The sequence below is a fragment of the Nyctibius grandis genome, chromosome Z (genome assembly GCF_013368605.1).
Source record: "Nyctibius grandis isolate bNycGra1 chromosome Z, bNycGra1.pri, whole genome shotgun sequence".
NCBI classification, from domain to species: Eukaryota; Metazoa; Chordata; class Aves; order Nyctibiiformes; family Nyctibiidae; genus Nyctibius; species Nyctibius grandis.
The window spans coordinates 36497270-36511366 of record NC_090695.1 but is presented as its reverse complement, the minus strand read 5'-3'; the positions used below and the strand labels follow the sequence as shown (position 1 = coordinate 36511366).

Below are 14097 nucleotides of genomic sequence, written 5' to 3'. Positions count from 1 at the left end.
AATTATACCCACAGGGCACTGCTTAGAATTAATATGTACCTCAGCAATATTTTGCATTGGCACACTGATAAAGGTGAAGATCAGTGTAGTTTAATAATCTGAAGGATAAAGGCATAGTCAAGTATCTGCTTTATGAAATAGTGATTACCCTTTAATGTGTTACTCATGATGCTCTGCAGTGAGACACGATAGCTGAGCCTGAGTGTTTGGAGTCCACGTCAGCATGAAGTAAAGCACATTTTTGCTTCAGCCTCTTGTGAAGCGTTGGCACTAATGGTGGTTGCCTATGTGGTTAGTTACTGAATTTTGTTTATGGATGGTTATACTGAAGGGTTGTGGGAAGTACCTTAAATTGTTTTATATATTTTGCAAATGTGAGTTTGATTGAATCCTACAGCTATAGTCAGCTTTCTGAAACTTAACTTTTTTTTTGATGTTATGATATTTGTGATTTGTCCTTTGAGATGTGGTTAAAACATTTCATTTTGTCACAGAAGTTTCTGCTTTCATCTAAGACTGTGAACAATAAGTTTACAGTGAGACTTACCTTTGTATTTTGCTGTTTCCATCAAATTTTCAATTAATTTTCAATGAACAGTGACTAAAATTAAGGACAGTTATGTTCATACTAATACACTCCTCATGTTTTATACAATGGCAGGCCTGTAGAAAAGTCTACGTAATTTCTTACCCCAGGGAAGACTATCACATACACTAGAGAGGTGATTTTTTTCAATAAATGTGTCATGCAGTGTCATCTGAAGTGACAGTGTAAATACTTGTTGTTAAAATAGTGAGGAAGATGTCAGCATTCAGGCTTAAGCACTATCTCCAGTAATGCTAGTTGTATTTCCACTTGTGAAGTGTTCTATTGTTCCATGGCATTCTTCTTACTGCATTAACTGCCATGAAGTGTTAAGGGTCGTCTTGGTGTCCTTCCCTCCTTCCGTCCCTCAATGCCTCTCTCTCACACTAGCTTTCGTCAGTTTCTGAGTCCTGTGGTTTTGGGTACTGCCTTGATGGTGCCCATGATTTCAGATGTACATGTTGACCTGGAAACTTGTTACGGTTGCATGCCAGTTTGTAGATGTTTTCTTTTCTCTTCCTTTTGCTATCAGTAAAGGTGGTACATTATTACATTTCTCCTTTTTCTTCTGTGCATGCACTCAACTGAATTGCCATAGGTTGGAAGTACTAACATGTAATGATGTTCCGTGTGAATGTAATTCGATAAGAACCATGCAAATATGTGCACCTGTGATAATTATAACAGGATCATAGGTTCCTGTTCTGAGTATTAGATGCTAGCGTTTTTATAAAAATCAGTGCATTGAAGGATGGGGACTTCAAAGCAGTTTTCTTTTTTAAAAGCAAACACCACTTTGTTGTGTCTTGTTGATTAGAGTGCTGTATTGGTACGTTCCTGTCTCCCATAAAGTGTTTAATTAGGTGTGCACAAGGACTCGCCTCTTAAAAAGTGCTTTCTCAGCTGAGCAAGATTGGCTGCCATGAAGTACAAGACAGTTATTGAAAATAAGGCCTTTGTTCTGCCAGAGTGTGCCTGTTAACTTTGCCCCAGCCTGCACTGCTCAGCTGTATTCCTAAACCACTGAGTGTATGGGAGGATGAAGTCTGCAACGCTGTCATTGCAATAGGAAGTATTTGAATTTCTGGTGTGTAATTACTCATTACAGTACTAACAGCACTCTGCAATTTAGCAGTATTTTATACTGGAGGTATATGATGGCACGTCACCTGGAAAGGAGTAATAATTTTCACACTTAAGAATTAAGAATAGGTGGAAGTCTAAATGTGTGGGCAGTATGGACAGGAGGGTATGTTCCTGCTGAGGGTTCATCTGGAGCAGAGCTCCAGCTTCTTCAGTAACCCAACTCTGCATAAAAATTATCCTCTCAAGACATAAAAGAGGAAATAAAATGAAATGTTTTTCTTCCTTTCATTTAATTAGGATCCTGTTGATCCAGCAAACACTGTAATTGTGATTCGCTCATTAGTTCCTGGGGGTGTGGCTGAGCAAGATGGCAGACTTCTTCCTGGAGATCGGCTTATGTTTGTCAACGATATCCACTTGGAAAATGGCAGCCTGGAGGAAGCAGTACAAGCACTGAAAGGAGCCCCAGCAGGAACAGTTAAAATAGGAGTTGCCAAACCACTGCCTGTAAGGATTTGGGAATTTAATGGGTACTTTTCACGTAACTTAAGCTGGTACATCATGATCCTGACTTCTGCATACGCTTTGTGTGCTTTGGGATACAGCTGGGTGGCTCAAAACATCCAAAACCAGATTCCCATATCTCCTTGCATTTAGGAGTGGCCTGTGTAGTGTATGACTGGTGTTGTGATTGCAGGACCTAGCACACCTGTCTTGCAGCTGAGAAAACAGCGAAACATTTTGTGAACAGCACAGTCTTCCAGGGCTGCAAGTTGCTATGCATATTTTTGTAGACTTTACAAGATTCTCTGAATGTGTGAGGTGATGACATAAAGTAAATTTTTTGTGGTTTGCCTGGAATTTGCTTATGCCTTTGCTTTGCAACATATAGTATATACGCAGTCTTTGAATTTAGACTACGCACTTTATTTTTAAAGAATGGTGAGTAGTCTTCAGTTCATATACCTCAAACTGGTGATTTTAGTATAGCCATAAATAATTTCATGTTTGATTTTAGAAGGCAATCTGTAACAATTAGAAGAATGAGGTGGAAGGAGATCTAGGGTTACCGAGATAGTGTGTCAGTAAGGATGCTAGTGGACTAGTGTCCCTGGTGTGTTAAATTCAAATCACTATAACAGCATTGGTTTATACATACAAAGAAGATACCTTTCACTATATTTGTAAGCCCAAGTGCAATATTTGGGGTTCATTTTTGCTTTTCATGAAATGATAATCTTGGAATCCTTGTGGATGCAGATACCAAATTTTCATTCTTAGCGGATCTTTTTGGAGAGGGTGTGAAGGAATAGCTGATGTTTAAGGTACTAGAAACTTTCCTTTTCATAGTAAGAGGGTAATTTTTAAACTTGCTTTGTTAAATTTGTTTTTTATAGCAGAGACTGTGTTACACACTGAAATGTCTTGCAAGTGTCTTACTTAAGAAGATGTCGCTCTAAAAGAGAAAATGCGTGGGGGTTTTGTTTCTGTTTCCAGCATTTTGTAAACATCCAGCATTTGCACTTTAATATTTCACCTATTTTGCTCACCAGTTAATTAAACATTGTGAAAGTACTTCTTTGCAGTACTGGATGAATGCACCTAGCATCAAATTATGTTGGAAAAAGCTACCGGTTTGTAGTCAGAATTATGTTTTGTCCTCTTGAGGCTATTCCACCCGGCAGACACAATCTTAAAATACGGACAGTGGATGCAGTCTTCCTGCCTGCTGACAAGATTACTCTGCGGCTAGCAAGGCTGTAAAGGTCTCTGCTGTTAGGCTCTTTCCCGGGCAGCAGCTCTAATGGCAGTTTTAGTATATGTCTAATAAGACCAGAAACTGAAAATTAGTTTAGACTAAGCTGTGGGCTCTGTGGTATAGCTGGATAGGCCTTTTTTATTACTTGAGGTTGTAGAATGAGACATGAAGCTGGATCAGTTCAAGTCAATTAAAAAAAAAATTGTCTCTTTACCTACCCAGCACTGTGACTGTGATTGAAATGAACTCTTTGCTGCATTTGGAATTCATTTGCCTCTCTAAACCCCCACACATAATGTGCGCTGCACACCCTGTGTCCTGGCCACTCATCCAACTCGGAGCTTCGTTCTTTCTGCAGCTTTCACCAGAGGAGGGCTGTGTCTCTGCTAAGGAAGATTGCTTTTTCTACACTGCCCAGTCCCTTGAGGAGGGGCCAGCTGATGCAGCCCTCTTCCGTGCTGAGCTGGCTCTGGTTAGTGGCCCAACTTACCAAAGATTTCTGAAGTCTTTGCATTTTGTAATGGAGGGGGTTGCTTTGTCACTGTTCATGATTATTTTTTTGTGTTTACTGTTGCCACATTACTCATCCACCAGAGTTGGAGTGGATCCCCACATGGTAGAAGCTGGCATCTGGAGGTTTTGGCTGTTTGCATGAGCTGTGAATCTGGCCTATGATATGTTAGTTTCTGGGGAAAATAAAGAAGTATTTTACTGAGATTTTCAAAAGTGCATGGCAACCCCCTTCTTGCATTCACTGAGTATCCTTTTGAAAATCTCACCTTGTGCAGAGAAATGTTCTTGTGCTTACTTTGTAAATAAATCTCTTTGCCTATGTATCGTAATACATCATGTCTCTACCTCGAAAAGTTTTTGGAACTTTCCTTTTGCATGTAAGCCAGCCTTAAAAAGAATGCTGTCTCTCTTCAAAAGCTGCCAACGCTTGCTTCTGATAGTATTCTTTAGATTCAGCGTCAATCAGTGATGACGAGATTTGCAAGGTCAAAAGGTGTTCACTTGTACGACCAGTGCAGCTTACCAGAGCATTCAGTGCCTTACATAGACCAGAAGGTACCAATAAGAACTCAGATAAAAAAGACAAAGGCAATAGGACTCTACGAGAAACCAAAAAAACCCCAAAACCCCAAAAACCCCAAAACCAGAATATAAATATATTCTGAGTGTGTGTTCTTGTGGTTATTTGTACTGATCCGGGCCTGATATTGAAGCTATTTGGCCCTCATTTTCTGGGGAAGTGAGTAGGGAAGCAGTTTCTACTAAACACCATAACTTAATTCATTAGAAAAAAGCGAAAACCAAACAGAAACCTGAAATGGATTCTTTAAAGGCAAAAATCTCTGAATTACTGATTCCAGTATGTGTGCTATTTTTTCACATTTGCAATTGACAAGCTGGTTTTAATAACTTGCTTTTAAACAAGACTGACTTCTGCAGTTTATTGCCTTGGTACAATAGTTAGATAATAGGATTTGCCTTATTCTTCATTGAGAAGAAGTATGAAGAAGCCAGGTTTTATATTGTAAATATCCTTTAATTAAAGATACGTTGAAAAGATCAGATTAAAACTTAAGTATTTAAAAATTTGACTTCTATCTGTGATTCATACAAAAAAATGAAAATTGTGAAAGAACAATGAAAATGTTTTGCAGATAGTAATATGGTTAAATTGTCAGTTCTGTCAGCTGTCTAATTGAATGTGCAAAATATGAAATTGACTGTGCAGTCACCCAGTTGAAGATGTGTTTGCAGAGTACACTCATAAGATACTATTATCTGATGTAGTATAAATGTCTATCTACACTGAGTGTAGATAAATCTACACTCAGATTCTACAGATCTGTCCCCGTTTTTCACAATCATTTTTTTAAGGCATAGCTTTGGTAACGCTAGTCTGCATTTTCCAGAAGGTGCTGTGAGAGTAAGTTACACCAAAGGAGCAGTTTGAATTATCTCTTAAGTGTTGAGACAATAAAAAATGGATCATTTATACCCCAAAAAGGAATCAATGTGATGAATCACTGCAGATTGTTGCTGTTGCTGTTGTGAATCTGATGTTGCTGTTGCTGCTGTAAACCTGACATAATGAATTCATAGTATGATTAACCACAGAGGCTGAAAAGCAACACTTAGATCCCATCTCTGCAGATGAGTGCACTTGGGTGCTTCATACAACTTTATGATATGGTCGTGGCTCTGAACTCACTGATCATTTTTGTTAGCGTACCCTGCTTTCTTGAGCTCTGCCAGGGGAGATCAAATTATAGGCAAAGTGTAGTATGTGAAGCACCACAAGCTAAGTCTTTTATGACTTAATTTTAGTCTAGTATTTGAAAGTATATGAAAAAAATTATAATTCATTTAAGAAAAAAAACGGCAAAAAATACTGCCCACGTCCATGTCTGGAAGTCTTTTTAAAATTTTATTTCTCATATTAGGAGTATTGTCCATATTAATCCTGTTGTCAAATGTAAAATATTTGGAAATCATAAAAATCATATCATAAATGTTTCTCATAAATGCATTGGAAAGCATTCCAGTTTCCATGAGATTATTTTTTAAAAACAACCGAACCTATGAAGTTGAGTGGAAGGAACATTCCTGACAGGAGGCACTAAGTGAAGCTCATAATTTTTTCAGTGCCAATTCTTGTAAAAGAAAATTAAAAAAGAAAAAAACCCTAAACAAATCAAAATTTTGATGCCAGGTAGTACAGCAGAATTTTCCTTACACCTCGTACTTCCATTAACAGGCATCAGCCTGCCTCAGCCCTGCAACTCATTCTAGTTGAGACTCTTACTTTACTTCAGGTATTCTTTGCAACCTCTGAAGATGTAGTAACATGAATTGTAACTGGAAGCAGAAGTTTTTCTTACTATGCTGTGCAAATATAAATGCAATGTAAAACATGGAGAGGGGAAAAAAAAGAAGGAAAGTGTCAGTCAGTATGTAGCAGCTGAGGTGCATGTGTTCGGGGCTTATGGTGTGGTGTGAAGGTAACAGGTAGCTTGGCTGATTGAATTGCTTTTGTTGTTAGGTGGATTCCGGGGAGGCAGATCTGGCGGATGAGTCCACACTTGAATCACAGTATTCTCTAGAGAGTGATGTCTTCCAGGCTTCAATGATAGCTCTGCATGGCACTGACTGTAGTGGTGAGCTGAACTACAGCTTCTCTCTTCCATTGTCAACTCCCAAGGTAAAAAGGAGAATGGCTTTATTCGTGACAAACTTTGATTACAAGTGTAAAAAGTCTGTATTATTAGATGCAAATGTTTTATGTCATCCTGGTTCAAACTGCGCTATTTGTTACTAGATTAAAGTGCGGTTTTGTTTAGGGTAGTGCTGGTGTCTTTCAGACATCTGTGTTGAAGAGGGGAGGCAGCTAGAAGGTTGAAAGCTTGGATTTATGTTTTCTATAGCCAGATAATCTGAAGTATGGTGAGATGTTTGTAGTGTTAAAGCTGTGGTAAGTCTGCTACAAAAACTTAATTATTATTATTTCAGAGCATAGTAAAGAGTGGTAACACAAAATAACTGCATTATTGTACAGTGTTCTAGGTATTGAAAAGCAAGAGTAAGTTTTCGTCCTAAGCAATGCTTTTATTCTTCATAGTTAGTATGTTTGCTAATTCATTTACTGTGTTCTTGAATTAAACGTTTATAATGATACTGTAATTAAAAGTAAATCTTTTAAAAAAATACCAAACCTCTGATTACCAATAATTCTATTTAAAGTCAGTAAATGAAGATAAGTTCTTTAAGAGTATTGCAAAGATCAGTGTCTTTATTCTTGCTGGTCACATACCCATAACAGCTTGATTGTTTGTATTAGAGTTGGTGTTTTGTTTCCCTCCCTGGTTTTTCATGCTCCTTTTTCTTGGCAATCTCTACATTTATTTCGATAATCCAGGGTCTTCCAACCAATTTCTTCTAGCAGTCATCTTTGAAAGCAACATTGTAGGGATTTCTTCCAAGGTTTGCAGTCTGTGGTCTTGAATGGAGTCGCTGCTGCTTTTTCCTCCACACCTGAGCTGCAGTAACTCCTTTTAGCCCTTGTGGAATATGTTCAGCCCTTACGAAGTACTGGTTGGAAAGCTAAATTAATCTTCTAATGGTTTCTCCTAATCCACAGAAGAGCACATCTCTGCTGTGCCAGTAGGACAGATTGCATTGTTTAATTCTGTAATCATTACTTAAACGGATTATGCATTTTGCATGCTGAGAAGTATTTTATGAGATAGAGACCAGATTTACATTGTATATCATGCTGAGGCTCTAGAAAGTCTTAAGTTATTTTCAGCATTGACTTAAAGATGGCTTTTATTTACGTGTTTTTTTTAAAGATTATGGTCCTGATTTTTCAGTGTTCCTTTCTGTGCACAAGTATGAAGTGAGTATTAAGTTCTCATCAAGTAACATTTTATACTCTGCAGTTATGAGTGACTTCACGAAGTAAACATAGCGAGAAAATCTGTTCAGAAGACTTTTGAAGCACGTGAAATGCAGTAAAAATTAAAAAATTGCTATTAGATGCTATGAGGAATGCAGAAGTATTTCAGCTATTTCTGACTGCAGGGCACTTGGCAGGTTCTGAATGCCTTTGGTGTCACTTTTAAAGCAGGTGGTGAAAAAAAATACTTAAAGTAATGCAAATGCTTTAATGAGGCCACATGTTGCTGTAGTTGAAAATTCCTGAATTTGTGTTTCAAAATTACAGTATTGGCTTTTTTTTTAAGTTAAACATAAATAAAATTGGGCATATGCTGCAACTTTAATATGTATATATGGCATATGGAATAAATGTTGAGTACGATCTGGGTCTTGTTACTACTGATTTGGAAATTGATACAAAACAGACTTAAAAGTAGATGTCCCAGCTTTCTTTAAACCTAATGAAATAATTTAAATAGATTGTAGTCCTGGTGTTCTGTTCTCTAAAAGGTAGGAAATTATTTCATTGATTACATCGTGCAGATTAGTTGTATTTAGGCCTTGCTCAATTATCTTCTCAGATGTTACCAATTATTTAGAGGTGAACCTTTTTGGATGATTGTCTGGGGACAGAGCAAGCATGTACGCACTTCATGAAAGATGACAAAAACTAATGACGGAATCACAGAATCGGTTTGGCTGGAAAGGACCTTTAAGATCATTGAGTCCAACCATTAACGTAACACTACCAAATCCACCACTAAACCATGTCCCTAAGCACCACATCTACTCGTCTTTTAAATACCTCCAGGGATCATAACTCAACCACTTCCCTGGGCAGCCTGTGCCACTGCTTGATAACCCTTTCCATGAAGAAGTTTTTCTTGATACCCAGTCTAAACCTCCCCTGCTGCAACTAGAGGCCATTTTCTCTCATCCTGTTGCTTGTTACCTGGGAGAAGAGACTAACACCCTCCTCTCTACAACCTCCTTTCAGGTAGTTGTAGAGAGCAAAAAGGTCTCCCTGCAGCCTTCTTTTCTCCAGGCTAAACAACCCCAGTTCCCTCAGCCGCTCCTCATAAGACTTGTTCTCCAGACCTTTCACCAGCTTTGTTGCCCTTCTCTGGACTCTCTCCAGAACCTCAATGTCTTTCTTGTAGTGAGGGGCCCAAAACTGAACACAGTATTGGAGGTGCAGCCTCACCGGTGCTGAGTACAGGGGGATGATCCCTTCCCTAGTCCTACTGGCCACACTATTTCTGATATAAGCCAGGATGATGTTGGCCTTCTTGGCCACCTGAGCACACTGTTGGCTCATATTTGGCCGGCAGTCGATCCACACACCCAGGTCCTTGATACAAAATGATGCAAAATATCCCAAAATTACTGAATCATAGAATCATAGAGTGGTTTGGGTTGAAAGCGACCTTAAACATCATCTAGTTCCAACCCCCCTGCCATGGGCAGGGACACCTTTCCACTAGACCATGTTGCTCAAAGCCCCATCCAATCTGGGCTTGAACACTTCCAAGGAGGAGGCATCCACAGCTTCTCTGGGGAACTTGTTCCAGTGTCTCACCACCCTCACAGTAAAGAATTTCTTCCTAATATCTAATCTAAATCTACCCTCTTTCAGTTTAAAACCATTCCCCCTCATCCTATCACTACATGCCCGTCAGGTACTGGAAGGCTGCTAGAAGGTCTCCCAGGACCCTTCTCCAGGCTGAAGAGCCCCAGCTGTCTCAGCCTGTCTTCATAGGAGAGGTGCTCCAGCCTTCTGATCATCTTTGTGGCCCTTCTCTGGTCTCACTACAACTGATCCATGTCTTTCTTATGTTGGGGATCCCAGAGCTGGGCACAGTACAGAATCACCTCCCTCGACCTGCTGTCCATGTTTCTTTTGACACAGCCCAGGATACGGTTGGCCTTCTGGGCTGCAAGCGCACATTGCCAGGTCATGTTGAGCTTCTCGTCAACCATCACCCCCAAGTCCTTCTCCTCAGGGCTGCTCTCAATCCATTCTCTGCTCAGCCTGTATTTGTGCTTGAGATTGCCCTGACCCACATGCAGGACCTTGCACTTGGCCTTGTTGAACTTCATGTGGTTCACACAGGCCCACCTCTCAAGCCTGTCAAGGTCCTTCTGGATGGCATCCCTTCCCTCCAGCACATTGACCACACTGCACACCTTGATGTATCCTGGGAAACATGTTTTCTGAACTTTTTGCAAAAAGGAACAGAAGAATTAGTACGACCAATGGATAACAACCAAGACAGATAGAGGAAGATGTTCTTGTGGCTACATTTACTACACATTGGAAAAAAATCCCTAATATTGATATAGAGCCTCAAAGTCCAACCTCTAAGTGCTTGATATATCTTTCCAATATCTAATCCTCTACATGTTTTTAAAATTACTTATTTTGAAAGCTCAGATAGAGAATATTTAAAGATTTTTTTTTTCAGAAGGTTGTGATTCTTGAAATCGCTTATTTGAAATGCAGGACCTTGGAATCTTGAAAGTCTGAACAAATTTTGTGTAGAGAACTTAATTCTAGTATTGCAACCATAATTGATACACTTGCTATAAGTACTAACTGCTAAGCTTCTGTAACTGCATCATTGTATTTCATTGTTGTCACAGTTCGAAATCTCTATGCTCATTTTTTGCTGAGATTTGACCAAGTGTTTACTTTTCCCTCTTAGTGTGGAAGGGGGAATATGTGTGTGTAAATATGTTTCTACTCATTTAAATGGATTATGAGATTGCATGCTTATTGTCTGAGCTGCTTGAAACTGTTCTTTGCTTACTGTTTTGAAAGTAAAGACCTTAGTCTTGCAAAGATCTTCTACTTGAGAAAGACAATTGGATGCTTTAATTTTAATATCTTGCTGGAGTTATATCTAGTTTGAGAATATGTGAGTATATGTTACTTTGCTGAAGTTAGTGGAGATTTATTGATGAGTACTGAATTACAATTTGGCCATCAGCAGTAACTTTGTTTTCATTGATTTCTGGTGTTTTAAAACAGAAGAAACTGTCTGAGGAATCAAGTAAATTTTATAGTAAAATGCCTGTAGGGATCTACTGAAGACACTGATGTTACAACCAATATGTTTTAATTCTGTGAGATTAGTTTCTGTTTAAGGTTTTAGCATGAAATGTACTTTTTAATTATACTACAAAAGAACAGTGATTGTTCATTGTCTCCTGTGTTTAACAGTCTTCTGTTGGAGAGGAATGTATAAATGCTGCAGCTGATTTCCATGTATCTGACAAGAATCTGTACAACATGGATGTGAATCAGAGAGTGAGAGAGCAAAAGTCTGTAGTGGATGAAAGCCTGGAAACTGCAACTGGTTTTACTAAGAAGGACCTTCTGCCTCTGGATGTTTCGGATATCAACCAAAATGAAAGTGAAAACACCACAGCATGGACTGGATCTCAGACGACAGCAGAAATTGCACTAAGTACAAGCCGTGCTACTACCATGCAGCTTGATCCCACTGGAAAAGTAAAGATTTTTTTTTTAAATAATAATTAAAAAAACCTACGGAAAGGCCATATAAACTGTAGCATCTCCTACAGAAATTGACACTGGCCAACAGCCATGTATGGTTCTTTGATTATAAATGTCCATCAGATGTGATAGCTCACATCAAAACTTCTGGATTTAGACCTATCCAAAACAAGAGATAATTTATGGTGTCAAGATAGTCATCTTCCAGAGACTGGCGATACAGGGGAATATAAAAGTCTGCTCATACCTCACAGCAGTAGAACTGCTGGACCATAGTGTAAACGCTGGGCAGGCCAAGAGGCTTTTCTTATCCCCTGTTAAACTCTGAAGAGGCATGGGCGCAAGGAGGAGGTGCACAGCTGGAAGCCAGACCTTGGAAGCCAAGGGGGAGTGGTATGAAAGACTTGCACGCTGGGGTTCGTGCAAGCCTGTGCAGTTCAGCTCACAAAATGGCCTGTGATGCCACAGTGTACAAACATAATATTTCTTTATATGACAGTCACTGTGACATGTGTTTATTTTTTCTTCCATTCAGTGATTTATTAAGAAATTCTTAAAAGAGCTGCAGTTTCTTACAAGATTTGTTACTTTAGCACTGGCAGATTGTCGGACATCTGTGGTGAACAGGTCTGAGAGCCTTTGAATTCATCCCACTAGTTTTAAGAGTGTAACTGATGTCCCTAAATTAAAAGCATACTTTGTGGTAGATTTGCTATATTACCTGAATGAAAACAGAAACGTTCATGTATGTTGGTTTGAAAACTTTTCCAATGTCCGTATAAGGAATCTGTATTAATTATGTGCCTAGCTTTTGTATAAGGTAAGATCAGTTGAGGTCAGTATGTCTGATCATATTTTTCATCTCAGTATTCTGAACTGATGTTATTTTCCCTTGTGTTAGGATCAAGTGCTTTTAATGGAAAAGAGATCTTTGGAGGAAAGTTCCACAACCCCAAATTCATTCAAAAACATGTATGAGAAGACTATCACTATTGCAAAAGGCAATTCAAGTCTAGGTAAGGTAGCTAACATTTTTTGTAACCTGTTCAGGAACACGGCTTTCTGTTTTTCTTATATGTTTCCTGTTTTATTAGTAAAGACTAAACATTTTCCTTGTAATGGGGAAAGCATAATAGGATATTCATTCTTTACTGCTCTTGCCCTGTTTGACTATGATGGCAGCGAATCCATGTACTGTCACCATGAACACAAAGGGAAAGTATCCATTCTCACAGAGAATTTTTTTTTTTCCTGTAAAGGAATTTAGTCATTCCTAAATGTTAACAGAACAATTTTAATGCACTGTTTTTTAATGTCTATACATTTGTATAATATAGTAGAGAAATGAGATATAGCCAAGGAATGCTGTAGAAAAACACTTTAGTCAAAGAGTTGTAGGCTAGACTTTCAAATGTATGTTGTAGTAAGGGGAAAACCGGGGGAGGCGCGCTCGCGGGTGCTGGGGAACGGACCGGAGTAAACTTCACGATCTCAGTGTGAGTATGGAAGCTTCTCGTTTATTAACAAAGAAAGCAGTGGTTATATAGACTATGCATATGTTAATCACGCGCCCCGATCACACTTGTGATTGGTCCATAGGTTTACATATTCAGAGCCGTGACCGCCCCCCCTCCCGGACGTAGTTTTGCTTCCCGCGAAGCAGGCACCACAGGGTTCTTTGTTCTGCACCGTGCAAGGGGAGTCCAAGGTCGCTAGCTCTGGGCTTAACCCTTGCTCAAAGCCTGGGTTGCTCAGACTGCTCAGTGACACAGGATCGTGCCCCTTCTCACTTAACCAAACCTCTACAGTATGTAAAACACAAAGTGATCATGCTTTTTAAGGATGCTCAAAAGGGTCTAAACAAGTGTTCACTTTCTTGCTACATGTTTGTACTTGTATATTATGTGCCTCAGTATTTCTGAAAATCAGATCATTGATACATTTAATAGGTAGTATTTTTAGCTCAACGATACTATCATTTTGTAGAGAATTTCAGAGTTGTAAATTTCTGCAATCTGCAACTTCCTGAGCATACTGACTAGAGGCACATTTTGGAGTGAACAAGAACAACAAATGGAAACGTTTTTTGGTGTCCTTTCCTGGTTTCTGGTGTGGCCCTGGGCAGTGTGAGGGGGAGCACGGGGATAGCATCCTCCCAGGCCAGTTCCCAGAGCCAGTGCCGGGAAGGCTTTGTGGTGGGAGGCAGTGGTGCTCCCCTCCTGTTTGTGGCCAGTATGTTCATTTGCTTTGGTCAAGGTTCCTGGTGCCATTTCTTCCAGCCAACTGCGTGTTATTGAAGAGTCCCTGGTGTTGATAGGACAGGAGTTTGTGTGGGCATGGGCTGTTTGCAGTGATTCTGCAAATGTTTTAAGGTGGGTTGTTCACAGAAAACACCCTGAAAGCAGCTCATGGGCCCCTCGTTCATGAACAGCCACCACTCAGGACTCCCTTGCTATGCAGAGGTGGATGGGGCGCTGTGATGCTGGGCACTTCTGCCTGGAATAAACTGCCCTCTGATGGCTGGACGCTCAGTCTGCCCTGTATCACCTTCTCCTTTGTGATACAGCCAGCCTCCAAACTGGACCAGGAACTGATCTGGTTTACAGTCAGCCTCCCCAAAATATAAAGCTGTAGTCAAGGCTAATGTGGGTATAAGTTTTGACTTTCACTGGTATAGGGTGCTTGGGTAGTTACTGCCTT

At 39.6% G+C, this 14097-nt stretch overlaps 1 protein-coding gene across 9 annotated transcripts in view; it reads left to right on the top strand.

Moving 5' to 3' along the window:
• MPDZ (multiple PDZ domain crumbs cell polarity complex component) overlaps nucleotides 1-14097 on the top strand; it is a 108418-nt gene that overhangs the window by 40926 nt on the left and 53395 nt on the right. For all 9 annotated transcript variants that reach the window (XM_068422392.1, XM_068422394.1, XM_068422391.1 and 6 more), the window contains 4 exons: nucleotides 1970-2179; nucleotides 6484-6642; nucleotides 11101-11391; nucleotides 12299-12413. In XM_068422392.1, the coding sequence (XP_068278493.1) occupies nucleotides 1970-2179; nucleotides 6484-6642; nucleotides 11101-11391; nucleotides 12299-12413 (775 nt within the window). The remainder of the gene's footprint in view (nucleotides 1-1969; nucleotides 2180-6483; nucleotides 6643-11100; nucleotides 11392-12298; nucleotides 12414-14097) is intronic.